Source organism: Numenius arquata, chromosome 3 (genome assembly GCF_964106895.1).
Source record: "Numenius arquata chromosome 3, bNumArq3.hap1.1, whole genome shotgun sequence".
In the NCBI taxonomy this organism is placed as follows: domain Eukaryota; kingdom Metazoa; phylum Chordata; class Aves; order Charadriiformes; family Scolopacidae; genus Numenius; species Numenius arquata.
In genome coordinates this window covers 36208192-36220998 of record NC_133578.1, presented here as the reverse complement: position 1 = coordinate 36220998, position 12807 = coordinate 36208192, and the positions used below count along the sequence as shown (strand labels likewise).

Genomic DNA, 12807 nt, shown 5'->3' with positions numbered 1-12807 from the left:
TAATTTCTGTTAGTTCCTACACATGCAATGCTTGAAAAGTTCTGCTTCAGGGTGGGTTTTTTTTCCTATTTTTTGCTAACAGTGGAGGAAGTATTTAGATTAGTTTCAAAACACAAAATAAGAGTTTCGCATAATGGCTAATTAAATAGCGCTTGAATCTCTGCAGAGACATTCTTTTCTCTTTATTGAAGACAGAGAAAGAAAGTGTCATGATGTGCTTATTTTGGGGAGAAGAGATTGCAGCTACAATTTTCAGTGACCACATCTGCCCTCAAAGTCTTTGAGGCATACAGAAGATTAGGAATAAGAACTCACTTCAGACTGACATTCTTGTTTTCATTAGGAGATAGCTTGGAACAATACATAAAGAATTTATGAAAGGAAGCTAAATCACTTATCATTGTATAAGAGTCTTAGGTTATTATGTAAACATAATTACCTTTCTTAATTTTTGCTAACATCATCTTCCGAGGCAATTCTGCAATAGAAATAAAAAAGAAAAGTATTTAGCAAAAGCAGACTTGTTAAGTCTCACCTGTGATACCAGGGTGCTTAGCAGTGACTATGAGCACTGAGGAGGAAGAATACAGAATGTCTTCCTCTTCTTTCTTCTTTTTAATAGAGTAGCAACACAAAAGCTTGCTCTGGAGGACTGAAATATCATTTCCTTTGTATGAGAAGACCTGCTATATTGGAAACTCGAGGATATGGAAAGCACTGCAATGAAATTATGCCAATATTGAATTGAACAGAGAAATTTCTCTTCATGTTACTGGAAGGAGAATCCTGTATTATGTAATCTTGCTCCTCAAAAAGAGGAGCAATTAGCAGACTGACTTAAACCAACTGCTGTAGCTGCTGATACTGCTAATAGCTTCAGAGCTGATCTAGTTAGCAATAAAGACCTCTCTCATGCTATCCAATTCCCTTTGATCTGTTATCTAGTGTCTGAATAAAGTGTTCATTACGCTGTTTATGATATTAAAGACCAAGTATCTCCAACCATCTTTAGGGTAGTATAGATGACAAACTTGTTTGCACTGCTCTTTTAGTGCATGATCAGCAGTGATGAAGTTAGTATTGTCATTTTTGACGGAGAAGCCTGGGTTTTATTGTACTTGCTCGAGAAGCTGGATATCTGAATTCAACCCTACATTCCTTTTCAGTGATTGAAAACATACCTTCTTCCCCTTCTAGGAGACTGTCTAATCATAAAACTACAAAGGAGTCCAAGGGGAGACTGGCTCAGCCAATGTGTAATAAAGACTGAAAAATTTTGGCACCGTAAGTGGCGAAAGATAGCTTATGTATTTTCTATTACAGAGATATTTGCAAGGCACTTGAAATAGTAGCTTCTGGACTTCACCTAATTCATCTTAATTGCATTGCTTCATATCTTGTTTTGTATTTGTGCTTTTCTTAATGGCATTATAAAATGCTAGTTTCTCTAAAATTCTCCTTTGCCTACTGACCTCTTACACCTGAGAGAAGGGATAAAGTGGTACAGCTAATGCTTTGCTTGAAGTTGTCTGCTGGAAAGCAAATGCAATTTTATTTTACATTTTTGCTCTGTCAGGCAGTTAAACACACTGTAATAAAGCCATACGTTTGCCTCACTCAGCCATCTTACTTAGCTACCACAGCTCCTCTTTAAGAAGATACCAATTCCCTATAGTACATGCCAAGAGTAGCAGTTCAGTAGCAGAAGGATATGACAACTACTTTCTACTGCTAATGGCTCTTCCTGCTCCAATGGATACTCATCTTCCAGATACCTGCTCATAAAGCCTCAGTGTAACCCATGGTCTAAGCCTTCTTTAAAACATGAAATGAAAGGGAATTCAAAGTAAAGTCTAGATTTTAATCTGAATTTAAATCACATGCATTCGTCTCTCTTGCCGTTTTTCCCAGAATGCCTCTAACTCATACATGTAAAGGATATCACTACAGCCTTTCTGTGACTGTGTCTGAGATACAGCTGGCAAGGGTGGGGAATACAGGGGTGCTATGCCCTTTCTCAGCTTGGAGGTACCTACTAGCAAAGCCTCAGACTGAAAACAATTCCTGCCAGAAAGCAGAATTGCTGCTCTGCCCTTCCTTGTTATGGAAGCAGTAACAGAAGATACTTGAGCCATCTGTATCCTCACCTTTTCTGTAAATTGTAATTTTAATAAGGTCCCCCACCACTACTATTTATAAAAATCTCTTCACAGTCCAAAACTGAAAGGAATCTTAGCAGTTTATTCTCCACTCATATTCCAGAGCAAGTGTTTCAAACCATCCTTTATATGGTGATATACCTTTCATGGCTCCTATTTTAAGGAGTACTGCTGATGACTAATAAACTTTTAGCATTAGCTGTACTGCCCTTGAGTGCCATAATCTTACCACAGCTTTTTCTTTTTCTTCTGGAAACATGGCCTGTGTTATATATTTGAAGTAAGTCTATTGGGCAGAAATCCTGTCATGATACTTTTTCCTCCCATCTCTGGGACAATGCAGCTGGCATCCTTAAAAAGATCTTGTTTAAAGACATGACATGCACTTTAGAGTGACATATCATTTGTTTGAACATCTTTCCAGTGCTTCGTACTAGTAGGAGGCTGTGCCTTCAGCATTTAAGTTCATGACCTAAACCGTGTACACTCACATCAGGCCATTTCACTAATTTCACTCAGCTATCCCCTTCAGGCCAAAATCAGCAGTCATACTTTGGCATATAATCTCTACTCTTCCGGCACAGAACAGGAAGAATTTCTTGTAAGTTTATACAGGCCTAGAATATTTTAATCTTACTACCATGTCTACAGTGTCTTTTTGCTTCTGGTTTCAGTCAAAAAGGCAAAGCCACAGATGCGTTAATTTCTTCTTTGTAAACAAACTATATTTCTGAGTAGATCTGCTATGTAAATAATAGACACCAGAATTGCTGTCATGTCCAGAACCTTTTATCAGTAGGCATCTTCCCACATTAGAAGCTTAAGTAGCCTAAGATATATATTCACTGCCTTGAAAATTAGGGCCTTTATGCTAGTGATAACATTTGTGATTCTATTCATATCCAGTGAACAATGGAGCATATAACCAAACTCCTCTTAAAAGTAGTTTTTTTTCTTCCCTGAAGTGGTGAGTATTGGGCACAAAAACCAAAAAATATAGCTGATTTCTAGGACACTTGAGTCAGAACTAGGCATCTTGAATCTGAACACTGTCTTACAGAGTCTTGGAGTGGCCAGCCTGTAGTTGGGCGCTCTGAACTCTCTTGTACTAACTTGAGTCAGTTCTGGGAATTACTCATTTCTGTCTTTGATGGCTTATTCATTCAAAAACTTTAAGAAGTTGCTCTGATTTAAGGATCCTGGCAATTTACTCACGTTGGCTCATTTCTTGTTGTATTTGTGCTTAATATTGGAAAATCAGACACTTTGACTATTTATATTATTTCTTTTGAATTTGTATATATATCATATAACTTCCCTTTAGCTTATTTTTAACAATCATGGCCTTCACATTCTTCACAGTGATAATTGCCTGAGTATCTCTTAGATTTTTTTTTTTTTTTTTTATTTTGAAGCATTTTTCTATCACTCATACTGTCTTTTCAGTCTGATTTCTACAGTTACTAAATAGTGATCTTCTTGCAGTAATACATACTGGAAACATTAAGTAAGATGGATATAACCGTGTACTGCAAGACTGCACAGACAGAGACAGATCTACTTGATCTAAGACAGAACTTACTGAATTATATGTATTTTTTTTTACTGAATTATGTTGGCAAAAGTGGGTTAACTTATTAGTTGACTTTGTTTTATGGCTGATGGTCAACGGCACACTGTGTATGCCATCAAACCATTTCATCTGCTGTTATTCATTCAGAGAATACAGAAGTAATGAGTCTATTTTGCTCCAGTTCCTCATAGCAGATTCAACACTTGCAGATTCTTGGATCACTCATGTTTTGGATGAGATACCAGCAGCTGGAGTCTTGCAAACAACCCTGCTCCAAGCATGGCAAAAATGCTGTGGGTCCAGCTGAAACCCAAACCCAGATACCAGATGTAAAGTACTAAAAGCCAGTCTTGTGACAGAAAAAGAAGAGCTATCTGCACATCCTAGATCCCAGGTCTTTCTGGCACTGAATACTAATCAAGAAAAATAACTTCCCATTTTTTATCTTGAAAGATTGTATTCGTTAAACTCCGTGAAGCCGTAACTCGAAACAGATTCATCACAATTTTCTAAACAAAACACTGTAGAAGTGAAGAAAATGGCTTTTAGGAAGGTTGTTCTCTTAGAATGACAGTGTCAACATTCATTTTTTAAACTTGTATGTGTGTATTGTCTGGAGTTCAGTTTCATTATTTTCTGTGCTGATAATTTAATAAATATGGAAAGAAACTTCTAAGCTGATTGTCCATAGGAAAAAAATAGTTGGTTAAATCCATGATACAAACTTATGACTCATGAAAGACATATGACAAAGGAGGAATTTCAAGTCTAGAAAGGGCATTTTTCAGATAAACAGGCAATTACTATGCAAAATGTTAATGCCACCATTTGAATACTTTTTAACTCCTTAAAATTTGTCTTGAAAGCTCACAAAAATATCATAATTCAATTCTGATAAAGATACATCTTCTGGATAACCATACAGAATAATACTAATTAACACTCAAAAACCTGCCCAGGCTGGGTTAAGTAGAGGAAAGACATTGGCTTCTTTAGCCATAAACCTTTACAGAGGTGACGATCAGCGAATGCTAAATGTAATTCTTTTACACCTTTCAGCCCAAGTTGGAAGCAAGACCATCTCCTGCCTTTTTAGCCTCAAGCACTACATCCCTATCTTCTCTATTAACAAGCACTAAAATTGGCATATTCTGGTTGGAGAAACTGACCCAGACAGAGATATCGAAATTATCACATAGGCATTGATACAGGAAACCTGAAATGTGTTACTGATTATAAGTTGTGCTATAACCAGCACAAAACTACTTGCTCTCCTTAAATATTGTAGGGTTCAGTTCCCAAGCAGGATGAATAGCTAGAACTTTTGATAGAACAATTTGTAGAACAAAATATGGGAGTTAGAAAAGGAAGATGATGTTAGTTTTGTATACTGGTTAAGCACAGCTCTGAACTTCCATTCCTCTGTAATGATTTTCTGCCAAGAACTGTCATCTGCTCCTATCCAATAGTTTCTTATGAAGATCTAAAAAGATATTACTTTAATTCTATCTTACTTTTGTATCTATATTTTTTACTCAGGTATGAAGAAGCCAAGACACAGATTGTATAGTCTGGAGAAAGAACAATATTGTAAACAGCTTTTATCCTAACTGACTTCTAAAGAAACAAATACAGGTACATGAGCACCAAAACAATAATTTGCACTTCTAGTAGTATCTGAGACTTCAACATAAAAAGAAATGGAATCGCTGATGTAAGGGTTCTTTCCCTTCTCAGCCAGTTCAGTAAGACTTGGCTTAAGACCCATTTCAGATCCAAGGAGGACAGAGTTTCATTGACTTTATGTGTGCTTGCATTTAGGCCAAGATGTTTATATTCAGGAAGATGATTTTCTATATGTCACTTCTTTTTTTTAACTTGAAATGCTAGATTATGTTATTTAGTAAATAAGGAATTAGGATTTCCATATCATTTTTCCTCAATGGAACGTAGTTTCAAGATATACCTTGTTTTAATATCCTTAGCACTACATTTACCCTACATTTTAATATTAGCTTCTAAAGACAGAGTGAAACTGTGACTGATTCTTGCCATTTCTTCCCTGGACCACATCCAGTCTCTGAGGCTCATTAGTGGATCTTGCCAGAAGCCATCAAAAGATAAGTTTCAAATTAATTCTTAGAGTAAAATGCACTGAACTGCTGTTCACTTAAAGAATGGAGTGATCTGATCATTTTCATTTTAACAAGTTGTTAGTGAAGTTTCGTAGTGTTCTTCCATCCTGATAGTTTTATAAGCATGCAATTGTTTGAAAGCAAAACATAACTGATGAGAAGAATAACTGAAATCTCCTTTCAACCTAAAATTTAAGGTTCATGTTTGTGTTTATTTTTTTTCTTTTGAGTGAATTGTCTATAGTGCCAGGTACATTAACAGAAACACATGGTGGCACCAGAAGATTGGAAAATAGGTGTGAATGGTAAATAATGCCTTGGCTTATTATTTAGTGAGTAAATAAAATGCACACAGTCTCCTCACAGTAAAGATCAAAGGGATCAAGACAAGGGATACCTGTTAGGAAGGATGAAACTTTGTGCTCATGTATGACATTAGATTTAATTTTGCTATTATTCATACATACAGTCCCATTGAGGCCTTGTTCCCCTCAGCCACAATATTCTGGCTCACTTTGTGTAGCTAAGAAAGGAGCCCTGCTTTACTCTGTAAATCGTAAACATCATTGGCAATTGTCATACTAGAAACATATAAGAAACGTATATACTCACTTATTCTTTCCCTTGCTGTGTCTGACTGGTTACAGAGGGACAAAAGTCTGAGTCAAAGAACTGAATTACAGACTTGAGAAATTCACAAAGCCTGTGCTGGATAATGATGTGTGTTGCTGGTGCATTAGTTTGTATTCAAACGAATTGTTCTGTTACATAAACACATCTGCAAGGAAACACCAGCTACCTATATGGAAAGCTGAAAAGCAGGAAATAGAGAACTTTGCAAATGTTATTAGTAATTTTTCCTTTCATTTTAAACACCTGTAGCTATTTGAAAAACTTGATCAACCTTGTGGAAGTGTAAGTAGGTATGAAGACTATATAGTATAGCATCAAGACCACATAGTTCATACAGACAAGAGAAGAGATTATACCTACAAGTTAAGTAAATGCCAGACACCCTGAGGTGTACTTCCTGCTCTGATTAGAACACAGTCTATGGACTTCACTTACTTTTCTGTTACCTTACTGCCTTTCTGTCAGTAAAAGGAAAGATAATAAATTGCTTATTTGCAATACCTGGCTATTGGTATGATCAGTTAATGCTTGCAGATTCTGAGGATTAGAAGCATTATAACTAACAAACATTAAGATATTACTTAGGGTAACATGCACATCAGATGTGAATTCTGAAAGGGATGGGAGATGGCTAACAGAGATGTTTACAATTACAGATAAAGCACGATACTATAAATAAGCTTGTCTTATATATATAGTCTGTTTGGGTCAGAACACCCAAAAAGGAGCTTCTGAAATCAATTTTCTCATCCGAAAGTTCTGGAAGCGTTTTTGGTAACATACATAATTTTGCTGTGCTTTAAAGGCATCTATGCTAATTCTAGGAGGTACAATTTTATATTTTGCAAATCAACTCAGTGCCTATAGCACATTGGCATATTTGCAGTTTTATGGAAATTTCATGGGCTAGAATAAATTATGAAAACAGGGCAAACAAACTACCAATATCTGCATAACAGTAGGGTGCCCAGGTACTGGGCACATCTCCAACAGGCAGGAGAGATTAACAATTTTCATCCAATTGTGTTGCGTATACTCAGAATAACCTGTAAACTGTTCTCGACTGCAGGATTGCCCAGCATCATGATCCTGAGCTCAGTAATAACATATGTTGCTACTGGGGAAGGCATACGTGACCAAAAAGTACCTTCTATTGAATATGAATCCTATCTTACATCAAAGTCTAAATAAATGAACATCCAATATATGAATTCACTTGGGAAAAAAAGCACACATAGCTGGTATACTCCCTGAGTTTTCACGCACCTTTGAGAAGCTCTTTATTCTGGAATTTTATTTCTATTTCTATTTTGTCATCCATCCGTCCCTGTCCTGTTACCCCCGTCCTTACCTCCCTCATTATCACTTCCTGTTTACACAGCCAGACAGGTTCCATCTAATTCCCATGAAAGCAAGCTCTGTATCAAGTATCCAGAGGAAACTGTCAGTAAGACTTGAATTCCTTCAGTCTCTAAAAATATGAACTTATCAAATTTCTATATCTACTGGTATTAGCTTCCAATTTTAAGAATCTTCTAATTTTCATACACTCCTGTGAGGAACAGGAGTTGGTTACTTTCACAAGGCTGAAAACCTTGGTTAATGATAGGGATCATTTTTAATAGCAAAGCCAGCGTTCACAGGCACTTTCTGTGTATTTTGCTGTGTATCATTTTGGATCTCATTTTCCCCTAACAATTAATTGATGAGGTTTTAAGAAAATGGATCTTTTATGAAAAACTGCAATAACCGCAATTTTAGAAGAGAATTATTTACTACTGTAGTTCTAATTATGTTGAATCATAGCAGGTGTCTAAACTCTTGGACAGCTTGTATCAGCTTCTCAGTGAAGGAGAAACCTGGGATCAAAAATTGGGTTACACACTCTGAAAGCAATAAAGGACATCTCTGCTGTCCACCAGCTTAGCTGAGACTCAAAATCAACTTCATTTTAAGAACTCATTTAAAACAGGGCTTGAGCTAGAAAATAAGCTTTCTTGCACTGGTGTCTCTATTCCACAAGTCCACTAAAAAAGGTCACACTTACTTTTGCAAATCCTGATTGTTTGCTTGCACAATGTAAAATAATTCAGATAACTACAACATAGTATAATACTTGGGAACATAATTACAGGCATCACATTACTCTATTAATAGGAACTGAAGAGGACCCCCACTTCCAAAATTCATACACTTTGTGGGTGAGAATTAACAGATGCAAATGAGGAACTGGTAGGATGTTAAGGGACTGGGTACTGACCTGTTACCGCACACTTCTTCTGACATTCTTCCAGTGTTAGAAAGTTGTTCTCATTGCCATGGCATCCACCATATTCAAACATTTCACACTCACGGCTTTGAATATTGAAGTAATAGCGCATGTGGATTGCTTTACATGGACCTTCATCTGCTTTCATGGCACAGACTGAATGTCCTAGCTTCAGTGGCGGAAAAGCAGCCCCTGTAATAAAGAAGTAGAACTAGTAAGTAATAATAACTAATAAGTTAGTTTGCTTTACTGCACAGCATAACTTCAAAATGAGATTTCTTGCGTCTTCTACTAGAGAGGTACTGCATAACATCTGGTTGTAAACCTCCGAGTATACCCAAACACATATATGAAAAGAAAATCATCATTTGTATTGGAACGTGAATTCCATTCAATCAAACCAAATGCATAGTTTCAATTTTCAACCAAAACAGCTCATATTTTAAACTTTTACTCCTTGCCATAAATCTCAAAATAGCTATGGAAAATGGCGTATTCGCAGGTGCTAGTGAACAATTCTGAGCAACAAATACATTCAGAAAATCCTAGCAGCTCCCAAAGGCACAGTGACTACCCCTGCACAAAAAAGGCAGAAAAAGGATTCCCTCTGTGCTCTACCATACACTTCTAATAGTGAACATAGCTCATAAAGGCACCTCATAGCGAACAGTGTGGGATGAACTAAGCAAGACAGCCCTGAAGAGGGCACCATTTCCCTATCAGAGTACACATTACCGCTACATAAAGCCATCCAGTACAATTAAAAGGTCATTATAATGTCTAAATTTCCTTGATCTCACTGTTGTTGCATTAGAACTTTCAAGAGCTAAGAAGTACACAACTAGAAAGTTAAGTTGAAAAGAAACCGTATCTTTTCAAATCGTGTCATTTCTATGGTTTTCAATATACATTATTAGGTCAGAGCATGTTTTGTAAAAAATCTCATGTATTGTGAAGAGTACTATCAAAGTTTTACACTGTCAACATCTATAAGGAAATTTTGACTGATGATCCAGTTTGTGATACCGTTCCTTTATCAATACATGGTTTAATATATTTTCCTGTTTTGCTTTTCCAATGAATTATTTTACCCTAGAGGATTTTGAAAGCTTTACAGAGTTTGTGTGCTTGCAATAGCAGCCAGAAAAACAGACCTGAAATTTTTTATTCATTCTGCCAGAACTAATCGGAACACTGGTGTCTCTTAACATGTATATGCAAAAGTATCTACCAGTGCTCTTTGCAGGAAACAGGAGAAAAAAGGATGAGGAGACAAGTTTACATGATAATTGCACAGCTTCCTACTACTAACTAGATTAAGTTTCCAGTTTTAATTAAAAGAACCCACAAAAATCAGGCTTTATGACATGGCGAAAAAGGAAATTGGTACAACTTCTACTTATGTGCTCTGTTGATGTCTGATTTTAACTTATAAAATTGGACATATATATCATTACATGAAATGCACAGCTGAGAGAAATCCTCATAAGTACTGAGGTCAATGGAAGTTTACTAATTTTATTGCATTTGAGCCCTTTTTAACTATTTAACCTACAGGAAAGAAACAATTTTCAGCATTAAATCTTTTAACTCATAGCATTTAAATCCTTGAAAAATTAACAACCTTTATTGCACTATTACCATCAATACAGAAATCGTAGTACACAATTAGATCTTCCAAAAATAGACAATTTGGTGTTAAAATGCAGATTAAGATGACTAATTTCAAAATTCTCATTAAATATTCAGTCTCTAAAATAGTTTGTGACTGTCTCTTCATTAGGGAAATTATATTTACAGATTTTGAAGTTAGGAAACTAGATTTGAAAACACTGTTGAAGACTGTCTAATAGGAAATGAAAATTAATTGAAAGAAACATTTTTGAGAGGCATTAGATTCAATAAACTTCCTATAGAGCTCAGCTTGCCAAACAGATTTCTGAATTTTGTTTCTTGCCAGTTTCCTTATCTGGGTCTTCCTGAGTCCATGAAGAATTAGAAGTCCCAAGAGATTTCAAGTTGGATCTCAAAGGTCTAAAGTTCTCTAAAAGGCTTGGAAATCCTTTGGAAGTGACTTAAAAAGTCTCAACTTGAAAAGTTTAGAGGCTATTGCATTGCAAAATGAAGCTTTGGAATTCCCCCACTCAGTAATAGGGCAAAAATGCCATCAAACATCAAAGTTTTCAGTAACTTTTGGAATAACTCCTGAAATGGTAAAATCAAACATTCAGAACTCCACAGAAACCAATCCAACTCAAATGCGGTTGGGGTGAGGGCTGGCAGCTGGTTTATAAACAAGTTATTTTCTTGGCACACAAGAAATGTGATCGCCCACATGACCCATGTCAGTGACCCAGTTCAGACTAAAAGAGGTTGTGAAAACTACTAGGTTTCTTAACTACTGGAATTTCAAACATGGGGCTATGTCAGTCATTTTGCTTGCTATATTATGCAAAACCAATGCTGTAAGCTATCAAAACAGAAACAGTGTGCAAGCACAGTTGCAAAACTACACAGTGATGATGGCTTAGTCCGGTTTATTTTAGGAACTTTCTGGTCTTAACTCCTAGCCTATTTCCCATCAAACCCGCAGAACTAAATCTTTGTTTTGTTTACCTCCTAAGGCTTTTCCTCTGCAGTGACAGTGACACTGTTACCACTGGCAGATGTACTGACATCTGCTGCAAACATATAATGAATATGTGTCATATTTTCGGGCAATCAGACATTTATTTTCCTAGGAATACTAGCAAGTTGCCATACTTTGACTAAAATCTGTACCCTGAGAAACCCCCAAGGGCCAAAGCCTTCAACTTTGAACAATAACCAAGTGACTCTGTAGAAAGAAGTCTCAAAGGAATTTGTGGGAACTGAGTCATATTTGTGTCTGGGAACAGTGAAAGAATTCTTCCCCATTATTTTACACCTGGGAACACTTAACTCACACAGTTGATATAAAACTAGTTTTCCTTCTCAGATGAGAGCAGCACATGAGAAGGCAAGCTTGAGTGTTTGGCCAGTAGATCTGCATGGTTACAAATCTGCCTGTACTCATTTTACATGTGGAATATAACTTGAGAAAACTAATTCTTAGTATAAGGCCTCCTCTTCTGGTCTCGAGCACTGGAAAAAATTGCTCCTACTACATTTTAGGTCCTGTGTGAAGAGCACAGGATATGATGTTTGGGGAAGACGTTTGTCAGGAAGGTCAGTGAACATTCTTCAATAGAAACATGGGAAGTTAAAACTGGAAGGAATTTTAATAGAGTTTCTCATTCAAGTTTTGGCATATTTCTATGGAATAAATACCTTGAAACCTTTTCTGACAGATGTCAAAATTATTCTTAAAAAACTCCAGTGAAGTAAAATTTCCAGCAACCTGATGCAGCCAAGTTCCAGGTTTTCACTAGCCTTCTTGCAAGACAGGCCTTTCATGTAATATACAGCCTAAATATTCTTTAATACATACTAAATAATTTTGTATTTCCTTCAGTGCATAGACAGAATAATTCAAAATCATCCAGTCTTTCTTTCGGAGGCTTTTGTCTCCTCTTAATTATGTCTACACTAAATAAACGCCTTTCTTCCAATCTTTTTATTGGCTTTGCTTTCTAACCCTCTTACAGCTCTCCTTTGGATCTTTTCTTAATGGTCTGGATTACTGTTAAAGTGTAATGCCCAGAGCTGAACATAATACTCTACCTGAGCCATTACTGGTGCCAAATAGAGTGGAATAATTATTCTTTGGTTTTTTTCTTAATACATCACAGAATTACTTGCCTTTTTTTACAAAAACATTCCATTATTTTTGTAATGCTCTACAGCTTCCACTTACCCTCCAGAAAACATAACCTTGTTATACAGGTGCTTCAACAGTTATTTTCCACCTTATATTTATGAATGCATTGATTCTCCTTTGTACGTATAGCATGTTGCATTTGTCATTTTAAAAAGAAAATTAGTTTAATCCTCCACTTTGGATCAGGCCCTGTTGTATATTTATTACTCATACAATTTAGGGATCTCATTCAAATAAAC

The 12807-nt window shown here is 36.3% G+C and overlaps 1 protein-coding gene across 1 annotated transcript in view; it reads right to left on the bottom strand.

Moving 5' to 3' along the window:
* Positions 1–12807, bottom strand: part of TFPI (tissue factor pathway inhibitor) — a 42367-nt gene that overhangs the window by 12649 nt on the left and 16911 nt on the right. The window contains exons 3-4 of the mRNA XM_074145552.1: positions 8761–8961; positions 440–478 (exon numbers count right to left, since the gene is read on the bottom strand). Coding sequence (XP_074001653.1) covers positions 440–478; positions 8761–8961 — 240 coding nt within the window. The remainder of the gene's footprint in view (positions 1–439; positions 479–8760; positions 8962–12807) is intronic.